The sequence below is a fragment of the Oryctolagus cuniculus genome, chromosome 11, assembly GCF_964237555.1.
Source record: "Oryctolagus cuniculus chromosome 11, mOryCun1.1, whole genome shotgun sequence".
Taxonomy (NCBI): domain Eukaryota; kingdom Metazoa; phylum Chordata; class Mammalia; order Lagomorpha; family Leporidae; genus Oryctolagus; species Oryctolagus cuniculus.
This window is the reverse complement of record NC_091442.1, coordinates 67356256-67383173: the sequence shown is the minus strand read 5'-3', so window position 1 is coordinate 67383173 and position 26918 is coordinate 67356256. Positions and strand designations below refer to the sequence as shown.

The 26918-nt window shown below is 41.5% G+C and overlaps 1 protein-coding gene across 1 annotated transcript in view; it reads right to left on the bottom strand.

Moving 5' to 3' along the window:
* LEMD3 (LEM domain containing 3) overlaps positions 1–9149 on the bottom strand; it is a 74921-nt gene extending 65772 nt beyond the window's left edge. The window contains exon 1 of the mRNA XM_002711242.5: positions 7573–9149. Within this exon, the coding sequence (XP_002711288.2) occupies positions 7573–9118 (1546 nt within the window). The 5' untranslated portion in view covers positions 9119–9149. The remainder of the gene's footprint in view (positions 1–7572) is intronic.
* Positions 9150–26918: the final 17769 nt, after the last annotated feature.

Sequence of the window (26918 nt, the reverse complement as noted above, 5' to 3'; positions counted from 1 at the left end):
ACAATGCATGGCACGTTGAAAACATTTAAAAATGAGTAGCCACTAGATTTAATTTGATCAACACTGTGACTCCATAACTCCGGTCATTCGAAACCTGTCACTTTCCAATAGGGTAGTCACTAGCCATTATGTGGCTCCTGAGCATTTGCAATATGGCTAGTCTGAATTGAGTTACATTGTGAGTGTAAAATATAGGCTGAATTTGAAGTATGCAAACAGAACATATAACACCTCATTAGTATTTTTATGTTGATTTTATCAGTTTACTTCAAAAAGTCTGTGAAAATGGAATTAGAAAGATAAATATGAAACCCATGCATATAAAGGCTCTTCAAGAAGTTCATGGAAAATGTATATTACGAAAAAACCTGCATGGACTTTTTTTTTTTTTCCTTTGGCATCAAAATAATCTTATTTGGGCTGGCGCTGTGATACAGCGGGTTAAAGCCCTGGCCTACAGTGCCAGTATCCCATATGGGCACCGGTTCAAGACCCAGCTGCTCCACTTCCGACCCAGCTCTCTGCTGTGGCCTGGGAGGGCAATGGAAGATGGCCCAAGTCCCTGGGCCCCTGCACCGGTGGGAGACCCGGAGGAAGCTCCTGGCTCCTGGCTTTGGATTGGCACAGTTCCAGCCATTGCGGCCAATTGGGGAGTGAACCAGCAGATGGAAGACCTCTCTCTCTGCCTCTCCTCTCTCTGTGTAACTTTGACTTTCAAATAAATAAATAAATCCAAAAAAATTAAAAAAAAAAAAATCCTTAATGGGTACTGAGTAGGTACCCAGTTAGTGAGTTAGAGGACAAGTTCATCATCAGTGTTTATACAGCCATCCCTCATACTAAAACTTGAAGATGCTTAAGTCCCTTTTATAAAGTGGCATAGCATTTCAATCCAACCTATATACATCCTCCGGTATACTTTAAATCATCTCTAGATTACTTAAATACTTAATATAATGCTATTTAAATAGTTGTTACACAACTTTTTAAAAAATATGTATTTATTTGAAAGTCAGTCACACAGAGAGAGAAGGAGAGGCAGAGAGAGAGAGAGAGAGAGAGGTCTTCCATCCGCTGGTTAACTCCCCAATTGGCTGCAATGGCCAGAGCTGTGCTGATTTGAAGATTTGAAGATGGAAGCCAGGAGCTTCCGCCAAGTCTTCCCACGCAGGTGCAAGAGCCCAAGGCCTTGGGCCATTCTCTACTGCTTTACTAGGCCATTGCAGAGAGCTGGATCAGAAGTGGAGCAACCGGGTCTCGAACTGGCACCTATAGGGGATGCTGGCACTGCAGGCAGTGGCTTTACCAGCTACGCCACAGCACCGGCCCCACACTACATTGTTTAAGGTGTAATGAGAAGAAAAAAGTCCGTACATGTTGGAAAAGATGTAATTTTCTTTTTAGTATTTTCGATCATAATTGGTTGAATCCATAAATGTAGAATGCACAGACACAGAAGGTCAACTGGATAACTGATAGGTGAACATTTATTCCACAAATATTTACTGAATAATGCATCTGTGCCAAATATATTATTATGACTTCCATCTACTAAGAGCTCTATGTGCCAGGCAATAAGACTAAACACATTATATATATTAGCTCATTCAATGCTTAAAGCCATTCTCAAGCATTACCATCTTCTTTTCTGAGTCCAGGGAGTCACTAGTAAAGTCACAGAACATGTAAAAGAAATAGACCCGAGAAACTTAGAACTGAGTAAAAAAGTTTGTGCCCTTTACCACTATTCTGAACTCCTTCTAGAGAAAGATTACTTCAAGGAGCTGTAATGTATCCAGCATGGTGGACTTACAGGATTATAATACATTACAATAAATGCTATAAAGGATATATAACACTTTGAGCAGAGAATTGTAGGCCAAACACTAGGATAAAGAGGATGGGGAGCCAGAGGAGATGTCTAGAAGCAACATTTTTTAAGAATGGATAGTATGGGGCCGGCACCGTGGCATAGTAGGTTAAGCCTGTGCTGTGGCACGAGCATCCCATATGGTCACTGGTTTGAGTCCTGGCTACTCTACTTCTTCTTCTTCTTTTTTTAAGATTCATTTATTTATTTGAGAGTCAGAGTTACACAGAGAAGAAAAGGCAAAGAGAAAGAAGTCTTCCATCCACTGGTTCACTCTTCTATTGGCCACAACAGCCGGAGATGCACTGAACCAAGGCCAGGAGCCAGGAGCTCCTTCTGGGTCTCCCACATGGGTGCAGGGGCCCAAGGACTTGGGCCATCTTCCACTGCTTTCCCAGACATAGCAGAGAGCTGGATTGGAAAGGGAGCAACCAAGACTCGAACCGGCGCCCACATGGGATGCGGCACTGCAAGTAGCAGTTTTACCCGCTATGCCACAGAGCCGGCCCCAGGGCTGCTGTATTTCTAATCCAGCTCCTTGCTGATCGCCTGGGAAAGCTGTGAAAGATGGCCCAAGTGCTTGGGCCCCTGCACCCACATGGGAGACTCAGAAAAAGCTCCTGTCTTAAATTGGCTCAGCAAAAGCTATTGCGCACATTTGGGAAGTGAACAAGAAGATGGAAGACCCCTCTACATCTTTCCCTCTCTCTTAACTCAGCTTTTCAAATCAATAAATCAATCTTAAAAGATTAAAATAGTAGTTGGACAATAAACTAGGATAAACAATAATCCAAAAAGGAATACCATGTTTAAAGGCATCAAAGCACAAAATCATGATGGACTCACTGAATGCCAACTAATTCGGTTTTCTGGAAAGTCAGCATGATTGAAAGGAACTAGTGACAAATGAAGCTAGAAACAGCAGTCAGAGTCAGATCATGAAGCGTTAAGCCAAGGAGTTTAGATTTTGGCCAATAAGTAACAGAAAGTCATGTAATTTTAAGTAGAATAAGTTAAATTTTATTTATGCTTTAGAAATATTGCTCTGACACTGAAAAATGTACTGGAAGAGTCATATAGCCTAAAAGCAGGCTATAAAAAGTTCAGTAAAAAGACTACCCAAAAGCAGTGGTAAAAGAAAAAAAACTAAGTTGAAATATATGTAGCAGACAGAACAACAGGACTTGGTAACCAATTAGGTTGGTTAGGAAAGGTGAAAAAAAAAAAAAAAGGAATATAGGTAAACCCAAGGTTCCTCCCCTAAGCTTTGAGTGGATGGAATTAAATCAGGCAATAGAAGGGCAAAAACAAGGTGAAGGTGACAAATGGCACTGGTACTTCTGGTACAACCAAGAGAAGTTTAACAAACAAAAGGCTAAGTCCAGACCTCAGGAGAGAAATCTAAAAGTGAAAATACAAAGTCAGGAAGGACTAGCCAGGGAAGCAGATGAAACTGCCTAGGAAAATGTGTATCAAAAGAGCTTAGACAATCATTTGACTTAGCAGTTAACACTACTGCGAATTCAAGTCCCAATTCCAGCTTCCTGCTAATGAGCAACCTGGGAAGTGGCAGATGATGGCTCAAAGTAGTTGGGTCTCCACCACCCACATGGGAGACCCAGACTGAATTCCCAGATCCTGGCTTTGGCCTGGCAAAGTCCCAGGGGTAGTGAATCAGTGGATGGGAAGTCTGTCTGCAAACTAGGAGGATAGGGATACAGATGTTTGTAAAGGAGAGAGTATAATGAAGAAGGAAGCTGTCAATGTACTGAATGCACCAAAAGAGGGGAGCAAAGGAAAATAACTGGTAATTTGAAGAAGAATGGTTACAGAGGAATGGTTGGAAAAGAAACCTAGACAGGACTAAATCAATGACTTTAATGAGACTGGCTGGGAAGGGAACAATTAGAGGAGAATAAGAAGGTTGAAAAACATTTTCAGGATGGAAGATTTTAGCACTTGTATATGATAAGAAAGATTTTTAAATTATATCTTTGCACTTAAAACCAGTATATGGAAGTTATCGTTGACACAATGTTAAGTGAAGACAAGTCACAGAATATGCACAGTAGTATGCCACTTAAAATTTAAATTCCTTTAAATGGCCCTCAAGGCCTTTAGGTGCTTTACAACCTGGCTCCTGCTTACCATTAATCTTATTATATACCATTATCCTCATTCAGTCTCAGCAACAAGAGAATCTGTCAGTGACTCATGGGTTACACACTTGCTGTTACTTCTGCCAGAATACCCTTCCCTGTCAATGGTTAGTTCCTTCAAGTCATTCAGATGCCAGTTCAAACATCACCTCCTTATAGGTGCCTATCAACTTGTATGATTTATCACATACTCCTTAAAGTACTAGCATTACCGTGTGTTAGCACCTACCACTAATTGAAATTCTTATTTTACTTGTCTTTCCCCCTAAGCTCCACAAAAGATTTCATCCTGTTTTTCCATATAATGTTCATTACATACTGCCACTGCTTAAAACAGGGCCTGGCACATAGTAGGTCCTTTGCTGTCAAATGAAAAAATATACATATACCCATACACACACATATTGACATGAGAAAAACAGATTTTAAAGTTTTGAAAGGATATAATACTTGAACTTATTTATAATGAGGTGTGTGTGAGACCAGGAAGAGGGTCATACAAAGACCATTGTTTTCTTTTTGCTTCCTCTCTATTCAAATTTTCTACAAAAGTCATGTCTTTCATAATTAAAGAATGTTTTTAAAACAGTGATCATAAGAATCTTAGATAGTCAATCTATCCTGCTTCTCTACTTTCTTTCTGTGGGTTGTCATGATCCAATCACCTGTGGGACAAGAGAGTAACTTAAATGCAGGCTGATGCTTGAATTGTTTTGGTAGGGAAACTCAAAGTTAAAAATCTTAAACCTTGGAGCTGGAAAGAGCTTAGAGATCATCTAATCAAACCTCTTAATTTTAAAGATAAGGAAGCAGACACTCAATAATTTAATAAAACAGGGTACTAACAAAAAGCGTTCAAAGACCAAGTGATTAAGAACTACTTAAGACTATTATATGTTATACATAATTTAACTCATAAAAGCTTACTGTCGCATATAGCCTACAATCTTCTGATGAAATTATTACTTAAAGTAAAACTGTTTCTTAAGCACATTATTTGACCAGTGAACCCTATGGTTAAGGATCGTAATATGACAAAGGATTCAGAATGCATAAATACAGGGAGTAAAAATTATTCACTCTTGAAATCCGTTAGCTATGTGACTAGCTGAACTAGAAGGAATTTCTTTTCACCAGGGTTTTCAATATACCAAGTATATCATACATTTAAAGATTCTATATGCTTTGATTCAAATTTCTGTATCAATTTCTACAATATGCACTTAATGGATTTAATGAAAATTAAATATTAAATAGGTTAGAAATGCACTAAATATCACTTTCAGAAATGACTTAACTATTCGTTTACATACACACTTTAGTTTACCAGGAATATAACAAATTTGATCCAAAGCTCTGAATAATGCCACCCTATGTTTGTTTAACAAACTACTTCATTTGACTCTTTCAACAAGTCCACAGACAACATAGATTGTTATATTCCATTCAGCATATAGGAGTAAGACTCAGAGGTTAAGGAGCTTGATCAAAGTCATTCAGGCAAGTCAAAGGACCTAGATCCTCCACCTCTTAATACCATTTTTTCCATCCCCCAGGCCACCTCACGTTCACCATTTACTAAAATACAAATTTCCTTCGTCCTATATGGATGGATGTAAAGAGGGTTCCAAAACTCTAGCATCCCAATCCTACACTATTTGAAGTTTTAGTACATAAGATAACATTAATCATTCACCTGAACAGTGACGAGAATAGATGTGAGAGTCACCTTAAAGGAAAAGTGTGCTCATTAGTAATTATGTATGAAATCCTACCAAATATTCAATTATTTTCTTAATAATAGCTCTACAAAAACAAGCCAAACTAGTACTAAGAAATTATGCCTTATAGTTGGGAAAAATTCTGAAAGCAAATTTTACTCCTACCACTAACTATTCAACTGTGGGTACATTTCTTTTATATGTCTCATCATCCTCAGCCATAAAATAACACCATCTGCTTCCATGAGTTGTTGGTAAGATTAAATCAGGCAATATGTGTGACATGTTCAGCTTTCAGAAAATGACCAGCTCATATAGCTGTCTAGTTAGAGAAACACATAGATGCAGACAGGTACTGCTGAAAGGTAATGCCATTTAATTTACGTAAACTTTACAAATGTAACTTTCAGTGTGCCCATATTTCTTTCTCCCAAAAATGTGAGGCAAGACATACTACATCACTCTTACTCCCAGAGAACCAATTAAAATAAACAGTTCACTTCTCTTCTGATCCCTGTAATTAAACTATAAAGTAATAATCTATTACTTGACTATCTTTGAATTGGTGCTAAATCAAAAGTTAGACTATTTTGACTCCTACTCTTTTACGTCTGCTAACTGCATCTTTCATTCTATTTTGTAATACAACTAACACAGTAACCCAATTTTATAAATACAAATCATGTTACAGTGAGTTCACATTGGGTAAAAAGAGTTAAGTCGTGCTTGGTTTTTAAGTTGTCATGGGAAATAAAGAGAGGAACCTGACACTGAGAAAATACACATGTAGCATTCCATTATGCACGTACATTCTCTTTTTTGAACTTTACAAGCTTCATCCAAATCAGTATTAACATTACTTTATAGATTATGAAAAGAAAGCTCCTCCTCTTGCTCAAGAGTCCTGAACAACTCTAACCTACAGGAAGCCTCTTGCGCAACTCAAGGCCTTTTCTCATCTTTCTCAACAAGGCCATCTCCTGCTTCAGGTCTCACCTCAAGCACTACCTGCTCTGACCATCCAACCTAAATCAGAGCACACCAACTATTCCTTCCTTATTTCCTTCACAGAACACAAAATGTTCTATAGTCACCTTCTTTTTGTGTTTGGGGGCAGGGGTACTTTGACTTATCACTGCTGTATGCTCAGCACAGATTTTGCTGGCTTAATGAATGAATGAACACACCTGCCCATCACTGACCAAGTAAGCAGCAGGGCCTAGAAACTAATCCAGCAAACACCTGACAACAAGCTTCTGCACTGCCCTACCATTGTTTTTTTCAAGGGGTGGAGGGGTTGCTTTGGGCCAGGGAAATCAGTTAAGAGGTGTGCCTTACTGCTTTTTCATATTGGTTCACTCTATCTTCACAAATACTTAATATTACTATTTAGCCTAAATTTCAAGACATACTACATTGCCTTTAGAATCACAGCTTAATTTGAAAAACCACTGCATTAGTCATTCCCCTTAACAATACTAATATTTTGTTGAGTTGCTGGTATAGGCACAGTTACTTAAAGCTAAAAGAAAATTCTCATGCACAAATGCATTTTACTGATAGGCTCATAACATTTTCTTAGAAGTTATTTTGAATTTCACAATACATCATGCAAAAAGCTTAAACTACCAAACACAAGATATCATTTTGATCACGGTAATACTGTTTTCTTACAGAAAGATGACACATGCGCTCCCTCGGTTGCATTGTGCTGTTAAATCATGATCTTACAGCTGAAAGTCACCTCATGTCAAATGCTAAGGACAGCTAAAGCAGGCTACCAGCAACATTCCTTTTGTTGTCTACAGGGTTTAATACTTACTGTTGAGTCCTCCATCCTCTGATACTCCTGTCCCTCTCATCCCTAGGTAAGTCAGTCCCAACACTAGGAAAAATAAGCAGGCAGCAGTTAGGAGAAACATCGACAAGTAGTGAGCACTGAAACTCCCCGTTGGGGACACCTCTTCCCGTTTAAACTGCTGGAGAAGTTCCTCTTCGGGTTCGGAAAGCTTCGGCTTGTTGTATGTGTTTTTCAGGTAGGTGTGATTGGAGCCCGTGTGATTGGCGTGGTTGATCCTGAGCGAACTAGTGGCGGCCCCCGCCGGACTGGGAGGAAAGCTATTGGAATAAATCTTGGGAGAGTCCACTCCGAAGGCCCCGCTGCCGATATGATTGTTGCTTTTAAGGAGGGAGCCAGTTGACGACGAATCCAATGTTGGGTCCATGTCCGTAAGTGGCGGGGTCAGGAGAGGGGCCAGCTTCTTGGCGTTCCCGCGGAATCTAGGAACGGGGCTGGAGTCCACTAGATCACACCCTCCTCCCGGCTCCGCCGCCGCCGCCTCTTCGAGGTTTCGGCTCCTGTCTAGACTCCCGGCAGCCGCCGCCCTGTCATTCATCGCGAGTCCTCCCCCTCCCGGGACTGAAGTCTCCAGCCGGCTGCCGGCAGCTTTAGCAGTCAGCGGAGAGAGCGCCTTGCTGTGGCTCCGTCTGGGCCGATGCCGGGAAAGGGAGTCGTCCTTCGATACCTGTCTGGCGGAGGCCACGTCGTCGTCGTCCTCCTCCTCCGAGTCCGAATAGTTTTCCCTGCAGCTGTAGGGGAGAAGCCGGCTGCCATTCACGGTGCGGCTCGCCCACAGCGGCTCCTCGGCCTCCGGGTCCCTCTCCTCCCCGTCGTCTCTCTCCTCTTCTTCATCCTCCGCCGCCCCATCTTTCCCCGACGGGATCTGCAGCTCGGGCCCCGCCGCCCTTCGGGCCCCCCACCACGCGTGGGGCTTCCTGCGCTCGGCCGAGTTGCTGTTAGTCACCTCGCTGGCGGCCAGGGGCGCCGGAGGCGCTTTGAGCCCGCGGTACTGGAGCGCAGCCCGGTCTTTCCTCCCGCCGCCGGCCTGGTCCCGGGGGCTGGCCTCCACGTCCGACTCGTCCGAGCTGAAGCCCAGCAGCACTTTGCTGCCAACCGCGGGGGCGGCCAACGCGCCCCCGGGCCCTCCTGAGGGGCTCTCCGGGCCTGAGGCTGAGATTCGGCCCAGACCCCCAGGGGTCCTGAAGTAGGAAAGGTCGCCCGAGACCGGCCGGACCCCCATCCCCATGGCCGCCGCCGCCGCCGCCGGTGCCGCGGCGGCGACCGTGGCGGCTGCCGTGTTATTGTTATTACTGTTCCGCGTCTTGGTGCCGCGGCCCCCCGACCGGTACTGCTGCTGCTCTTCCTCTCGAAGCTTCTTCAGCTTCTTGAGGTAGACGGGGCGAGTGCTCTCCGTCACAGGGCCGGGAGACAGGCCGTAACGGCGGAGCTGAGAAAAAAGCTCCTCATCCGAGAGCTGCTGAGGCGCTGAAGCCGCCGCCGCCGCCGCCGCCGCTGCCGCTGCCGCCATTTTCTCTCCAGGGTGTTTTACAAGCTCCGCGCTACCGGAAGTGACGCGCCGCCCTAGACCCTGAACTAGACCGGGCTGCGTCGCCCTCCCAGCGCCATGGGCGCCTCAGCCAATGGGAGGCGCGGGAGGAGCTCACCTGAGCGGGAAAGGGCTACGCTACCTGAGCGGCGCGCGGCTCCCGCGGCCGAAAGTGTTTGTACACCCTCACCTCGCAGGGGCAGCGCCTGCCGCCAGCCCGCGGCGTTCTCCGCCCTGCCCTTCCTGGTGCCATCCCCGGGAGCTGTCTCTCACTCAACTACACCTTGAACTCTTCTTCCCATGTTCCAGGCACTGGGCAGTAATAAACGAAAAGAAATCTGCTCTGAAGTTCATGGTATTATTAGTGGTTGGTTGGCTAGTTGGTTGGTTTTCCATTCAAATTTCCTCCTGCCTAGGGAGCCTGCAGGGAATGAAATTGTGATAGCCATACCAGGTTGGCAATTTTCCTGACTCCAGGTTCTCTCTTTTCAGTTTGTCTTTCGTTTTGACTTACCAGAAGAAACCCCCAAAAGTGATTTTCTCTTGCTGCTGTCTTTGGGAAACCTCTCAGCCCTATGCCTAGAAGACCCGAAATGGAGCAATCACGATGATAGCTATCCGTTCATCAATTGGTGGTAAGTCAATTTTTTTTTTCATTTTAAAAAATTGGATGACTTCATTAGGTCATTTTTGGAAATGAAAGTATATCATCTGCTTCGTTTTATGAAGAAAGAAATCACACATCTTTATTTCCTTTTAGCACTTTTCCAGCTAATGGTTAATTTTTACTTATTAATAAATATTTGTTCAGTTGAAAATTATTTTATCCTTTGCACTGTAAGCTCCACAAACAGACCTTCCATCATTCACCACACTAGTAGGAGCTCATTAAACATTTAAGAATTAATTATGGAGCTATGATATGACGAATATTTTGACATGGAACTAGTGCCAGGTGAAATGGAGAAGACTACACAAATTCAAAACACCTAAGACTGCTAAAACCTGGAAATCCAACACTGTCATTTAAAAAATAGGAAATGAATCCCAGAGAGGTGAAATTGATAATGATCTTTTCTCATTTCCTCAAATCTTGGCATAATGTACACTTACTGAGTACTTAAACCTGTCAGCTACATGACAGCATCTAGCAACAATATCTGACACACTACAACAATTTTGTCAGTGAGTTATTTTACCTTATATGCAGTTGTTCAGGAAAGTTTATTAATCCAAAGCACATACACTACCTTGTCAACATCCTGAATCCAATAGCAAAGCAAAAAAGCTTTTGATGTCTAAAAAAAAATGTTAGGTGGAGGGGCACTTCCTTGTCCTTTCTCAGTGAGACTTTAAGATTTATATTTGTTCCTGAATCTATGACTGTTATACACTTATAAGTGCTTGGCACAATAAATTATAATGGCTATGATGATGATGGCCCAAAATTTATTAGCATAATTATCTGAGTAGGGAATCAAATTATTAGAAACTTCTTGGACCTGTGTCTCAGTATAGCAGAACAGTTAAGCTGTGAACATAACAGTTAAACAAAATTGGATATAGACCCAGCCCTGCCTCTTGTTCTTAGTCCAACATTTTTTTTCACACCCTACCTGCTCTTCAGGTAGGAATCATAAAGATCTATTGGTTCAGCTTCTGATTTTCCTGAACCTTTAAATGTCCACCTATAAGGATTGTTGGGCCATTTATATTTCTTTTTAAGACTTTGGGAGAGCTATTTGATCTTTCTGAGCCTTTCTTTTCTGTATACACAAAAGAGGGGCGATGAACTTTCCTGAGAAGGCTATTTTAAGCATTCAGTGAGATTATGTCTGTGTAATGCTTACAACCATACCTAACACATAGTGTGCGCCCAGTCAATGTTAGTAATGTAGAGCAAAGCATTCTGTGCTTCTGTTGTGGTGACATGGATCCTGAGAACTGTTTGTAACAGCAGTTAAAGAAAATATCACTACACAAACAGAAACAGATAAGCCAAACTTTGTCTGAGGCATTAAGTAATCAAATTTAAGAGTTGGTGAAGAAGGGGCCAATGTTGTGGCATAATGAGTTAAGTATCTGCCTGTGGCACTGGCATTCCATATGGGCTGCCTCACATCCAATGCAACTCCCCGCTAATGGCCTGGGAAAGCAGTGGAAGATGGCCCAAGTGCTTGGGCCCTTGCCACTCATATGGGAGACCCAGAAGAAGCTCCTGGTTCCTGGCTTCAGATCTGCCCAGCTCTAGCCATTGCAGCCATTTAGGGAGTGAACCAGTAGATGGAAGACTACTTTCTATCTCTCCATCTCTCTGTCTATAGCTCTGCCTCTCAAATAAATAAATAAATCTTTTATTTTCTTTTTAAAAAAGAATTAATGAAGATCAGGATTTTAGTCATCATGATCCTTTGTCATTTCAGGGACAATTAGGTTTGGAATGAAGAACCAAAGATCTCCAAGTCTCCAAATTCTGTGACTTAGCCTTCCAGAATCTCAGATTTATTTATTTATTTTAAAGGCAGAGTTACAGAGAGGGAGAGACACAGAGATATCTTGTATCCACTGGTTTGCAGCCTTGACAGCCAGGGCTGGACCATCCTCCACTGCTTTCCCAGTGCATGAGCAGGTGAGCAGGGAACTGGATCTGAGGTAGAGTAGCCAGGACTCAAACTGGCTCCCATATGGGATGCCAGCATCACAGGTGGTGGCTTTACATGCTATGCCACAAGGCAAGCCTTTCAGTTTGGTTTCTTTCTTCTTCTTCTTCTTCTTCTTTTTTTTTTTTTTTTTTTTTTTAGATTTTTATGTATTCATTTGACAGGTAAAGTTATATACAGTGAGAGTGAGAGAAAGGTCTTCCATCCACTGGTTCACTCCCCAAATGGCCGCAACGGCCAGAGCTGGGCCAATCTGAAGCCAGGAACTTCTTCTGGGTCTCCATGTGGGTGCAGGAGCTCAAGTGCTTGGGCCATCCTCTAATACTTTCCCAGGCCACAACAGAGAGCTGGATCGGAAGTGGAACAGCTGGGACTCGAACTGGCACCCATATGGGATGCCAGTGCTCACAAGCAGAAGATTCACCCACTGTGCCACAGCACCAACCCCCAGTTTGTTCTTTTTAAAAATGTTAGTAGTATTACTTACCCTACTTGGAAAATAATTAATATTCAATAAATACTTTTTGAGAATAATGATTGAACACTATGTGAGAATGCTGTTCAAATATGTTGTTTACATGTTAAGAATTATCACCAGATATTGATAACCATGACTACTACAATGGATTTACAACTCTATAAGAGAACTTTCTTCTCTAGAAACCTTTCCTCTGAAGATACCGAGGGCATGATTTATTACAGAGAACTCTGGGATTATAATACCCCATTTTTCCAGTACTTGAACAGACATGACACAACACTTTCTTAGAAGAATGTTTACCACTGCTACTGCTCACTTCTGACATTGTCCTCATTTGCTAATGGATCTTTACTCTTGCTTGCAAGTTGGCCAGATTTTCAAGCAGTAGGCTGTATTCTTAACCGCACTCAGATATGACATGAAGTACAATCTCAAACTCTGTCCTCCATAGCTTCAAAATATTTGACTAAGAACATCGTTTATGATAGCTTCCAGAAAAATAGGCAGTTCATCTCTTCCTAATTTTATTTTTGCCATAAACCTGTGCATCAAAGAACAGTGCAGCTTAGACCACATTACTAACAAATTATTCCCCCATCCACTTCTCCAGTTTCCAGTAAAGTACCTTCCACTATATCGCACTTTATAGTTACAACATCAGTTTCTATTGAAGAACTTTCTATAGAACGTTATGAAACCCAGTGGATATGTTCAAACAAAGATACTGCTAAGAGTTCATTTTTTTTTTTTTTTTAGATTTTATTTATTTATTTGAAAGGTAGAGTTACAGACAGTGAGAGGGAGAGTCAGAGAGAAAGGTCTTCCATCTATTGGTCACTCCAAATGGTTGCAACGGCCAGAACTGCACAGATCCAAAGCCAGGAGCCAGGTCCCACATGGGTACAGGGGCCCAAGGACTTGGGCCATCTTGTACTGCTTTCCCAGGCCATAGCAGAGAGCTGGGTTGGAAGAGGAGCAGCCAGGACTAGAACCAGCGCCTATATGGGATGCTGGCACTGCAGGCGGAGAATTTACCTACTGTGCCACGACACCGGCCCCATGTTCATTTCCTTAAAGAATGTAGCTGTATCTTTGTATGACGACACTTTGTTTTTGCTTTATTTTTTCTAATGTGAAATTCACATAGCATAAAATTTACCATTTTTAAAAAATATGTATTTGTTTATTCGAAAGGCAGAGTTATATATAGAGAGAAAACAGTAAGCAGAGAGATCTTATATCTGCTGATTCACTCCACTCCCCAGAGGGCCACAATGGCCAGGGTTGTGCCGGGCAGAAGTCAAGAGCTAGAAACTTCATATGGGACTCTGATAAGTCCCATGAGCCCAAGTACTTGGGCCATCTTCTGCTGCTTTCCCAGGCACATTAGCTGGGAGCTGGATTGGGAGTGGAGCTGCCAGAACTCAAACTGGTGCCCTTATATGTTGCCAGTGTTGCAGGCAGCAGCTTAACCCACTGTACTATTGTGCCAGCCCCCAAATTAATCATTTTAAAATGTACAAATAGTGACATTTATCACATTCACAATGTTGTGCAACCATCACCTCAACCTAGACCCAAAATAATTTTATCACCCCAAAGGCAATGCCATGCTCTTTAAGTAGTCACTTCTTGCTTTCTTCTTTCCCCAACCCCTAGTAACCACTAAACTACCTCTTATCTCTTTGAGTTTAACTTTTCTGGATATGTCATAAGTGGAATTAAACCTTATGTGACCTTTCATTTAGAATAAATTAAAAGTTCATCCATGTTGTAACATGCATCAGTCCTTTTTATTTTTATCAATATATGACAGTTCATTGGATGGATATGCCACATTTTCTTCATCCATTTACCCATAAATGGATATTTTGGTTATTTCCATGTTTGGTTATATGAGTAATACTACCATGAATGCTGATGTACAAGTATCTGAACATTTATTTTCAGTTCTTTTAGTTTTGTTTTTTGGAGTGAAATTCCAGATCATATGATGATTCTGAATTCAACCTTTTGAGAAATCACAAGACTACTCTTTTGTCTTTAACCTTGGATATTTGTTAAATAGGAAGGAGGCATTAGCATGAGGTTGTCCCTGTACCCAGAGTTCATAATAAGCAAAGTAAAGCTTGGAAGCATTTCTTGTAAGTACTTTAAAAAAGACTCACCTCACCCATTCACAAACAGCTAACCAGCCCAGTGGTTATATAACTAGAGACCTCCTATTAGACCATACCCAAATTATGCAAACACTTATGTGTTGCCCGTGAGTTTATTTCTTTCCATCCATGTTCAACTTGTAAGGCCTGCCTAATCACTCTGCCAGAGCAGAACCTATGACCGTTTTTTGATCTGGGAGCTTCTTGATTCTTGAATCTTTTTTTCTTGCTCAAATAAATTATTCTATTAAATTTAGGTTGTGTTAACAGATGCACAGTGTGATTTTGGTGACTTGCTATGTTCCTTCTTTTGAGATGGCAGCTAAGAAGTTCAGACCATAATTTGTGGCCTCACCATCACAAGTATATAGAGCAATATAGCATATATTTTGTAAATATACCTTTTCAAAATCTACCTAAATTTCCTAGCCATATTTTCATGTGCCTCAGTTAAAAAACAAGTGATTTTATTTTTATTTTATCTTCCCAACATAGTATGCATCTTTCCAGCTGCCTTTAATTGTTGAGAGGAACTCTTCAATTCCTCTGACAGTCCAACAGGTAGCTTTTTCAGTCTTCGTCTTTTACAGATGAAGAAAAAGAATGCCAAAAAGGTTTCTTGGTTCAAGTCTCACAATGGTCAAATGGGAAGTTGAAAGCCAGGACCTCTGAGTCCAAATTCTGCAGTCTTTCCATTATACCATACTAACTTTTAAGTATATTTCTTAAGACAGTCAGTAATATGTGTAAAAATAAACTTAGTTCCCTCTTTTCTCACCCACCGTAAAGAGGAAGGAGTCTGTTTTAGGGTGAGGAAGAAGACAAAAGCTTTTTCAGTTAACCTGGTTTTTTTTTGTTTGTTTGTTTGTTTTGTTTTTTTTTGGCTTTGTTGCTACATGCAGCAACTGAAAAGAATACTCAGAAATATAAAACTGATTATATCACTTACCTTTTTAGCAGATTAAAGAAGTAACACAATATTATATTGATGTTATCAGTTAATTTCTCTTAACTTGCCTCAAGGATATGTTCCCTAGTTTGATCTATAAAGTTCCTGATGTTTGCTTTTCTTGTTAATTGCTCAACTTCTATTCAACACTAATACTCTTCTAAGGAACAAGTCAGAGTAAACAGGCTGAAAATATAACATGGTATTAAGTAAAGTTAGACAAACTTCTTATCCTGTGTTACTGTGAGAATCAGCCAAGAAAGTTTTGTAGCAAGAGCATCTGTCTTATTTTTCTATATATAACTCAAACAGGTGAAGAAAAATTGTGGGATTCAATAAACAATGTACATATGCCATGATTGAATTTATATTCTTTTTTTTTTTTTAATTTGAAAGTCAGAGTTACACAGAGAGAGAGGAGAGGCAGAGAGAGAGAGAGGTCTTCCATCTGCTCGTTCACTCCCCAATTGGCTACAACGGCCAGAGCTGCACCATTCCGAAGCCAGGAGCTTCCTCCAGGTCTCCCCCATGGGTGCAGGGGCCCAAGGACTTGGGCCATCTTATACTGCCCTCCCAGGCCACAGCAAGGAGCTGGATGGGAAGTGGAGCAGCCGGGTCTTGAACTGGCACCCATATGGGATGTTGGCACTTCAGGCCAGGGTGTTAACCCGCTGCACTACAGCTCCGGCCCCAATAATTATATTCTACTCTAATTATGTAAGTGAGTGAATTGCCTCAATCATATACTAAAAGTCATGGAGGACATTTTGCATTAATGTATGATGGACAAGGCTCTCAAAGGAGGTTTGGGTTCTATTCCCAATTCTTCAATTAATTAATTGTAGTGATATTTTAGATTTTCTTGTTGCCTCTTAGTCTATAAAAGCTTTTCAGTTTCTCATTTGATCTTTCCACCAATTTGTTTGTTTGTTTGTTTGTTTTTTGGACAGGCAGAGTGGACAGTGAGACAGAGAGACAGAGAGAAAGGTCTTCCTTTTCCGTTGGTTCACCCCTCAGTGGCCGCTGCGGCCGGCGCACCGCGCTGATCTGAAGCCAGAAGCCAGGTGCTTCTGGTCTCCCATGTGGGTGCAGGGCCCAAGCACTTGGGCCATCCTCCACTGCCCTCCCAGTCCACAGCAGAGAGCTGGCCTGGAAGAGGAGCAACCGGGACAGAATCTGGCGCTCTGACCAGGACTAGAACCCAGTGTGCCGGCGCTGCAGGTGGAGGATTAGCCTATTGAGCCGTGGCGCCAGCCTCTTTACACCAATTCTAACAGGAGTTATTATTACTCCAATTCTAAGGATAACAAATAAAGGCTCAAGAAGGTGCTATCGTGGGACCTAATAAAGGCTGACATCCAAAACCACTCTTAGGTTGTCTGACCTGAGATTTACTGTTTTCATCCCACCATGCTGTATCTCATGAGAATTCATCATTTAACCTTTTATCTTTTCAGTTTCTTCATCTCTAAAATGAGGAAGTAAAGCTACTTGACTGTTATGGTCCTTTCCAAATCCCAGATTTTCTGCAACTACTTTCTTATAATTAATTATTACTGTACTTTTTATTTTAGTTACTTATACATTTGTCTTATATCTGCTTCCTAGACTTTGTGTTCCTTGAGAGAAGGGTCTATGACTTTATAAAACTTGCATCTTATAAAACTTGATTTGCCATCTCCTAACTTTTTGTCTTAGACATGGTTGGTATGCACATGTGTTGAATAGTAAAGAGATGCCACATATCACACCTTGGTATTTGAGGTGATATGCAAACAAGATATATATTAGGAATAGGCTGCTGTAGGATCACCTAGAAATAAGACTTATATGTGAGTCTACAGATTGACCATAAATTTTAAGGAATATACAACCTGCAAGGAGAATCATGGCCCAGGCTGCTTTAGAGGTTTGAGTTCATCAAATGGCAAAAGGTACTTTAAAGAAAAAAATTATTTGAGAGACAGAGTGAAAGAGAGCTCCTAGCCATTGATTTACTCCCCAAATGCATGAAACTGAATCAGCCCTTAAGGCTTTCGGATCCGGCTAAAAAGCCCATGAGAGTTCCTCAGACATGGAAAGCCAAGGTACTGTGGCAATAAAAAAAAAAAAAAAAAAAAAAAAAAAAAAAAAAAAAAGACCTAAATGAAAGATATCTGTGAGTGAGATCCCAGCGGAAAGAGCAGGTCATCAAAGAAGGAGGTACCTTTCTCTGAAGGGAGGAGAGAACTTCCACTTTGATTATGGCCTTGTCTAAATAAGGTCGGAGTTTGTGAACTCAAGAGGATTCCATAGCCTTGGCAGCTGATGACAAGAGCCTGGGGTGATTACTGACGTCATAAATAAGTGTGTCAATTGTTAAATCAACAATGGGAGTCACTGTACACTTGCTCCCCATGTAGGATCTCTGTCCTTAATGTCTTGTACTGTGCAAATTAACAGTAAAACTACTACTACTCAAACAGTGCTTTATACTTTGTGTATCTGTGTGGGTGCAAACTGTTGAAATCTTTACTTAGTATATACCAAGTTGATCTTCTGTATATAAAGATAATTGAAAATGAATCTTGATGAAGAATGGAATGGGAGAGGGAGCGGGAGATGGGATGATTGCAGGTGGGATATATATATATATAATATATTTATATGTATAATATATATTATATATTAATATATAATATATATGTATTAAGAGACAGAGAGATGCTTCATCTGCTGGTTGACTCCCTAAATGAGAGAGAGACAGAGAGAGAGAGAGAGGTGCTCCATCTGCTGGTTCACTCCCTAAATGCTGGGAACTTCATTTAGGTCTCTAACATGGGTGGCAGAGACTCGGTACTTGAGCTATAATCTGCTGCCTCCCAGGTGCATTATCAAGAAGCTGGATCAGAAGCAGAGGTGGAAGCAGGACTGAATCTCAGGCACTCTGATATGGCATGCATGTGTAACAAGTGGCAGCTTAATGTATTGTGCCAGAACACCCGCCCTATTATTTGTGTCATTCTTGAGTGTGGGCCAGCATAACAATTTTTTCAAAATTCACAGAGTTGTGAGACATGTTAGAAAATATGTAGGTAATTGGGGATGAAAACAAGCTATCTTAACTTTTGGACTAATTCTCTACACTTGATCTTAGCCAAAAGGCTGAGAAGTGATGGACTAGTTCTCTGTAATGTGGAGCTACACCTAAAGGAAAGAAGTAGCAGGGTAAGAGAAGCTAGTCTAATTGCAGCTTTAATTAGGGCCCTTGGACCTTTTTTTAAAATTTTACATCAATATTCTTTTTTGCATTTCCACAATGTAGTTGAATTTTCAAATGATTCTATTTAATAAAAGTGCAAATTTTCACTATTTTCATTTTATACTGGTGATGAAATTAAGAAATAGTTTAACTTACTTCTCCAAAATCACAGAGTGGATGAGATAGTACCCTTGCCTTCTGAATGCTATTTAACTTTTCTTCCTGTAATTGGTCTAAATAGGACAAATATTTAAATGATCCATCAAAATAACCTCAGCTAAAAAAACAAAACAAAACAAAAATACTTCTGCATTATATACCAATTGGGAAGATGAGGGGGACAAAGTGATGGGAAAAGTAATTGCTGAAAAAAATAGTAGCAACTAACAGTGTTGCCATGGTAGCAAAACTGAGCAATTAGAAGAATTGAAGCAAATTTCCTTGAAAAAGGGAATCAAAGTCTATGAAAGAAGAAGATTTTTGGTCAGTCCCCAAGTTTCAAAACACCAGAGTTTCAAAATACCAACTGCAGAAGTGCAAGGATGAATAGATTTGAATTAACATCAGTGTCTGGGTGAAGATCTGGGAATTTTTGCTTACTGGAAATAGAGTATGATCCAATTGTATGACATGGCTGCTAAAAAGCTAATGCAATCCTAGGCTTCAATAATAGAAAGATGTGTGGGGTAAAATTTGCTGGTTATACAAAAATTGGAGCACAATGTTCACGTTTTGGTGGCACATTTTAAGGACAAGTTTAAAGAAACTTAAATCCCTATGCAGGAAAATTATCAGAATGGAAGTCTGAAGGCCATTGTTTCAAAGAAACTTTTAAGGAATTTGGGTATTAATTTGAAAATAAGGAGAATTACTCATCCTTAAAGTTTATTCATTCTTTCAATATAAATTGATGTGTCACAGAATATAGGGCTTTTTAGGTTATTGTAAGACTAACCAATACCTGTGTGAGTTGGGAGGGTTTCAGGTAGAGGAACAACACCCATCTCACATATTTTCACTACATTGTCCTGGCAGTTATACTGAGAATAGGCTGGGGCAGGGGCACGGGTAGGGATCGGGGATTAGTGTAGCAAGGGTAGAAACTTGAAAGAGGTTATTGCAATAATTCAGGCAAGAGTTGATAATTGCTTGAATCAAGGTGACAGAGTGGAGGAAATAGGAAATGTCTGCCTTTTGGATATATTTTGAATTTGGAATATATTTCCTGTAAGTGAAGGGTACATTTAAAAAAAGATATATATATGTGTGTGTGTGTGTATGTATGTGTGTGTGTATATATATATATATGTATGTGTGTATATATATATATAGATACATAAATAAGTCTTAAAACTAATATAGAACATATCTACGCCATATGGCAAAGAAGAATTGGAATGTGGGCTGAAGGCTCTACGAATAAGTCTCCAAATACATATATATATATATGTATATATATATACACACACATACACACACACTAAACCTAAATCTCTGTGGCTCCAGAGGATAGCACCAGGATCCTTGAATGTCATTGGGAAAGCGAACAAGCATGGGAGGGGGAAATTTGACATAGGTGATAATGTTCAATGACAGATAGAAGAGGGAAATGACAATCCAATGGATGGGGTTACACAGGGCTGGAACTTGCTTCTTTTTCTCCAATAACATAACATTTTGACTCGCAGAAGGAGAAAATGTTCAGGCTGGCCCTGCTAATCCTCCACCTGTGGCGCCAACACCTCGGGTTCTAGTCCCTGTTTGGGTGCTGGATTCTGTACAGCTCTCTGCTATGGCCCGGGAAGGCAGTGGAGGATGGCCCAAGTATTTGGGCCCTGCACCGGCATGGGAGACCAGGAGGAAGCACCTGGCTCCTGGCTTCGGATCGGCACAGCATGCCGGCCGTAGCGGCCATTTGGGGGGTGAACCAATGGAAGAAAGACTTTCTCTCTGTGTCTCTCTCTTTCTCACTGTCTAACTCTGCCTGTCGGAAGGAAGGAAGGAAGGAAGGAAGGAAGGAAGGAAGGAAGGAAGGAAGGAAGGAAGGAAGGAAGGAATTGGACTCACATGAAGCTCATATAGGACTTGGGAGCAGCCTTGTAGAACAGCATATTAACCATCTCTTATGAACACTGTTTTGAGTCTCATTTGCTCCTTCTGATTGAGCTCCTTGATAATGCACCTGGAAAGGCAGCAGATGATGGCCCAAGTAATTGGACCTTGCCATACATGTGGAAGACCTGGATAAAGTTTTTGGCTCCTGACTTCAGCCTGGACATAACTGGCTATAGCAATCATTTGAGGGGTGAACCACTAGATAGAAGAGCTTTCTCTTTCTCTCTCTCCCTTTCTGTCTTCACTCTGCCTTTCAGATAAATAAGTCTTGGCCGGTGCTGTGGTTCACTTGGCTAATCCTCCACCTGCGGCGCCGGCACCCCAGGTTCTAGTCCCAGTTGGGGCCACAGATTCTGTCCCGGTTGCTGCTTTTCCAGTCCAACTCTCTGCTATGGCCCAGGAGGGCAGTGGAGGATGGCCCAAGTGCTTGGGCCCCGCACCCGCATGGGAGACCAGGAGAAGCACCTGCCTCCTGGCTTTGGATCGGTGCAGCATGCCGGCCGTAGCGGCCATTTGGGGGGTGAACCAATGGAAGAAAGACTTTCTCTCTGTCTCTGTCTCTCTCTCACTGTCTAACTCTACCTGTCAAAATAAATAAAAAATAATAAATAGATACATAAATAAGTCTTAAAACTAATATAGAACATATCTATGCCATATGGCAAAGAAGAATTGGAATGTGGGCTGAAGGCTCTACGAATAAGTCTCCAAATAATGGGTTGATATTTTTGACCCCTTATAAATATCCTTAATAACTAATAGGAATAACTACTTGAAATAATTTGGCATTATAGTATAATCATGAGATACAATCTAATTGATAATTTTAAGTTAAGTTTCAACACTGCTGTTGTACAAATATATACAAATACAAATCATCAGAATTATATTGTTGATGTGAGATTGTTTATTGATTCTTTAACACATTCATTTATTAAGTGTGTCCTGTATTCAGGTACTATATAACCAATATAATCCTGAACAAGACAAAGCAGTCTCCTGTCCTCAATCACTTTATAGTCTGGCTCAGTGGTTACCAAGTGTTAATGTACTTGAGACCTACCTAGAGGATATGTTAAAAATGCAGATGCCTACTCCTTCAGGCCTCTGCAGAAACACTTAGTAGATCTAGAATGAATATAAGAAATCTCTCTACATTCTAAAAACTTCCTAGGAGCTTACAGTGCGAGTGGCACATGGACATCACTATAAGAAACCCTGAAATGTGACAAAGAACCACTGAGAAAAAATGATAGGTTTCTGTCAACCTCTCATGGGAAAAATCTGGTAAGCAGACTCAAAATCAATACTTAGAAATAATCAGGCATCCTTTGGTGAGAGATTATTCTTAGATCAGGCATTCAACAGTGACAAAGTTGCTGTTTGTGACACCTACATCTCATATCTGAGTTTCTAGTTGGATTCCTATCTACTCTGTTTCCAATCCAGCTCCCTGCTAATGTGTGCCTGAGAGGCAGCAGGTGGCTCATGCACTTGGGTCCCTTGACACCCATGTGGGAAAGCCAGACTGGATTCAGGCTCCTGACTTTGACCTGGTCCAGCCTGGTTATTGCAACCATTTGGAAAGGGAACTAGCAGTTTGGAAAATTCTACCACCCACCCACCCACCCACCCACCTTTCCAAGTAAGATTAAAATAAATACATAAAAATTTTTTAAATATTCATGAGTAGGAAATCTTGGGTGATTTTTAGAAGAAAATAACTGCTAATTTCCAGGCTACAATTTTTCCAGTGGGCTGACCTTGTGGAGATCACTAACCCATCAGGAGCTTACTGTACCTTTCCATCAATTTGCCCAACTTTACCCTCTATCTTCATCTGCCCCACCCATGGCCTCCAGAAGAAGTTAACTTGCCCTTCCCTTTCCCCTAGCTGAATTGACTACAGGTAAACAACAACACCAATGCCAGTAAATCTACTACTTTATCAGAGGACAAATTTTTCTTTCAATATTCTGAGCTAAGAGACATAGAGTTATAATCTTTTAATGGTAAATTGAGCTAAAATATCATTTGCAGTTAATATAAGATAGTTAAACAGGAACTCAACATGAATAGATGCCAGAATGTATGTGTAAAAACAGCAGTGAAGCCATAATACAGACAAATATGAAGAACATGTAACCCTGAGAAATCAAAAGCATAACCGCAGGTCCTTACTTCCTATTTCCCAGCTCCAGTTCTTTCATAACCAGCTCAAATTCCTGTCCTTAGTGCCTTGAGTCGTCTTTGTGTTCATTCAATAAAACTCTTATTTATTTATTTATTTATTGGAATCAGAGTGAGGTTGGCCCATTACAACTAATAAGAAAAGCAGAGATTAGGCACTTCAGGAAAAAAGCTACCCACCCATTTATATAGACAACTGTGGTTAAAGATTTGAATAGCAAGCCAGAACAACAAAAGCTTAGACAATTAAACAATTGGGAGGCTATCTGGGGCACTTAGAATCAAGATTAAATGACTGGTTTATGAAATAGACAGTAACCAAGGTAACACAAGTTGATTTAGAGCAGAAGGTACAGCCGCTGTCTCATAACTGGAAGGTGTAGCTTGCACATGACCCCTGTGCTGAATGACCTTTCATTTGCACCACATTCTCTCAAGATTAAGGATCTCAAGAGAAGTATATCCCCAGCCAAACCCTGGTTGCATACCTGATTTGATAAGGACAAAAAAAGGAAGGACTTGCTCTCTGCTTCTTAGAAAGAGACAGCCACACAGATTTTCTCTGGAAACCATACATGATGAAAGAAATGCAATTTCCTAAAAGGAAATTAGAGCATTTTGTGAATGGGAATAGTTAACAGAGGTACTTTGAAACAGAGGTAAGTAGCAAGAAACCATATGCTTACTCTCAGACAGAAAACATTACAGAGAGATGATTCGACATAAAAATAACTTTCTGGCCGGCGCCCTGGCTCACTAGGCTAATCCTCCGCCTAGCGGCGCCGGCACACCGGGTTCTAGTCCCAGTCGGGGCGCCGGATTCTTTCCCGGTTGCCCCTCTTCCAGGCCAGCCCTCTGCTGTGGCCAGGGAGTGCAGTGGAGGATGGCCCAAGTGCTTGGGCCCTACACCCCATGGGAGACCAGGAAAAGCACCTGGCTCCTGGCTCCTGCCATCGGATCAGCGCGGTGCGCCGGCCGCTGTGCGCCGGCCGCGGCGGCCATTGGAGGGTGAACCAACGGCAAAGGAAGACCTTTCTGTCTCTCTCTCTCACTGTCCACTCTGCCTGTCAAAAAAATAAATAATAATAATAATAAATAACTTTCTGATGATTGGAAAAGTGGAATAGCCAGATTTGTGACTTAATGTACCCCTGTCAATCTACTGTTCAAGTAGGAGCTGGATAACCACTAGGAAATAACATTGAGAGAATTTATCAGTTGCATGACAAATGGGCTAGATGACTTATCTGACTAACGTTCTTAATATTACATAAAGAAAACCACTTTTAAAGCTGTATGTGTATATGTGTCTCACATCTATTTTATACATACACACATATCCATAGCTATTTCACCTCTCAGTGTTAGGAGTACCATACATCTACTATGTACTTTATGGAGCAGTTTGCCTTCTATTCACCTGCAAATTATTATTTTGAACTTTAACTGCTTATTTCCCTGTCCCTGCACCCTACGAATTGCCATTGCTGAGATACTTTTTACCTTGAGTGAAAAGCTCAAATCTTTTAAACACTGGTAAGTGAATGCCTGCAATTCTTCCCTCTTTCCTTCCCTCCCTCCTCCTTCCCTCCTTCCCTCCTTCCCTCCCTCCCTCCCTCCCTTCCTTCCTCCCTCCCTTCCTCCCTCCCTCCCTCCCTTCCTTCCCTTCTTCCTTCCTTCTCTCCTTCTCTCCTTCCTTCCTTCCTTCCTTCCTTCCTTCCTTCCTTCCTTCCTTCCTTCCTTCCTTCCTTCCTTCTCCTTCCCTCCCTCCCTCCCTTCCTCCCTCCCTTCCTTCCTTCTTTCTTTCCTTTCTTCCTTCCTTTCCTCCTTCCCTTAGAGGCAAAGAGACAGATACATAGACATACAGACAGATACAGAGATCTCCCGTCCACTGGTTCACTCTCCAGTCATCTGCAACAGCCAAGAGTGGGCTGGGCTGAAGTCAGGAGCTAGGAACTCAATTCAAGTCTCCTGCATGAATGATGCAGGCATCCCAACCTGTGTTTTAACCACTAAGCCAAATGCCCACCCTAGAATGATAAAAAGAAACCTTGCTGTATGCTTTAGGACCAAACTTATTCCTAGACATAGGGAACAAATAAATGCCTAGGAGGTCCAGCATGGAGGTTTCTTACCTCAGCACAGGCTGTGTTGCACATCTGTATCCCAAAGAACTTAGTTTCTTGTCCCTAAGCTGTTAGTATATCTCTACCTCTGCTGATTGTTAACTACCATGGACACCTTTGTTGAATATCTATCCTTATCCTGTATTTCAGGCTGGGTTCAATGCTGCAAAGACAAATCATCTGAAGTATTTTAAACGAAAACCTCCTGCAGTATTTTAAGATCTGACTGGGGCCAGCACTGTGGCATAGCAGGTAAAGCTGCCACCTGCAGTGCTGGCATCCCATATAGGCGCTGGCTCATATCTCAGCTGCTCCACTTCTGATCCAGCTCTCTGCTGTGGTCTGGGAGGGTGGTGGAAGATGGCCCAAGACCTCTCTCTCTCTTTGCCTTTGCCTCTAACTCTGTGTAACTCTGCCTTTCAAATAAATAAGTCTTGCCGGTGCTGCGGCTCACTAGGCTAATCCTCCGCCTGCAGCGCCGGCACCCCAGGTTCTAGTCCCGGTTGGGGCGCCAGGTACTAGTCCTGGTTGCTCCTCTTCCACTCCAGCTCTCTGCTGTGGTCCAGGAGGGCAGTGGAGGATGGCCCAAGTGCTTGGGCCCTGCACCCGCATGGGAGACCAGGAGAAGCACCTGGCTCCTGGCTTCGGATTGGCGTAGCACCAGCCATGGTGGCCATTTTGGGGAGTGAACCAATGGAAGGAAGACCTTTCTCTCTGTCTCTCTCTTACTGTCTATGACTCACTCTCTGTCGCTCTCTCACTGTCTAACTCTGCCTGGCAAAAAATAATAATAATAATAATAATAAATAAGTCTTTAAAATAAAGAAGGAAAGAAAAAAGATCCAACACAGAGAATTAGAACATTACAAAATCACTGAAAGAGACAGGAGACTAGGTTATCAGCTAAGAACCAGGAATGACTACCTGAAGACCATGAAACTAGCCTCCTAATGGAATTACTGCCTCTACTATTATCGGGCAGGTAAGGAATCAGCAATGTTTAAAACAAAGAAAACACTATAAATGCAATGCAGAGATCAGGATGCTGATTCTGCTGCTGCTGCAACTGCCTCCTGATACTCATGAAACTGGAAGTCTGACACTGCATGGAGACCAAGCACTGCAGAAACCCCCTCTGTACAAGGATGTGTGCCATCAGCAGACAGACAAAAGCAGCGCTAAGAGGGCCTCCAGTTTAGCACCATTTTTCCAAATGTTGTGGATAACTCTAGTTTGTGAAATCTAATCAACATAGAACACTGGTGGTAAGGAAATATGGAGACTTAGTTTAGCTTTTCAACTACTTCAGTGCAAAAAGTCACACTGGAAGGAAGTGGAATTAAATGCCAGGTGTCATAGTCTACACATTATACTCACAATGTTCTAAAAATCCTAGCCAGTACATTGAAGCAAGCAAAGAAAATAAAGGTAAACAAAGGATAATACAGATCAATAAAGAAGAAATAAAATTATTGATTTGCAATCATCCTACATTTGTTATGTGGAATATGCTTTTGTCAAAATTCACCTAATGATACATTTCAGTGGGTACATTGTACGTAACTTATGCATATGATTTTATGTGTATATCCTAATAAAATTAAGTAAAACTGTAAAAACTCAAACTATGTAGTATATTGCAACTGATCCTGAAACTAGTTCCCAATTCATACTTTGTCTATGAGCATATAACTCTGTCTTTTTGTTTCCATCCTGATAACAACACTGAGGATGATAAATCATTAAAATTCTTTTCCATTTGCTGTGCAAGACAAGGTATCTATTTGACTTGCATTGCCCAGATATTAGTGACATTGTCTGAAGCACTTTTAAGAGGGCAAACTAAGGAAAAGGAAATGGT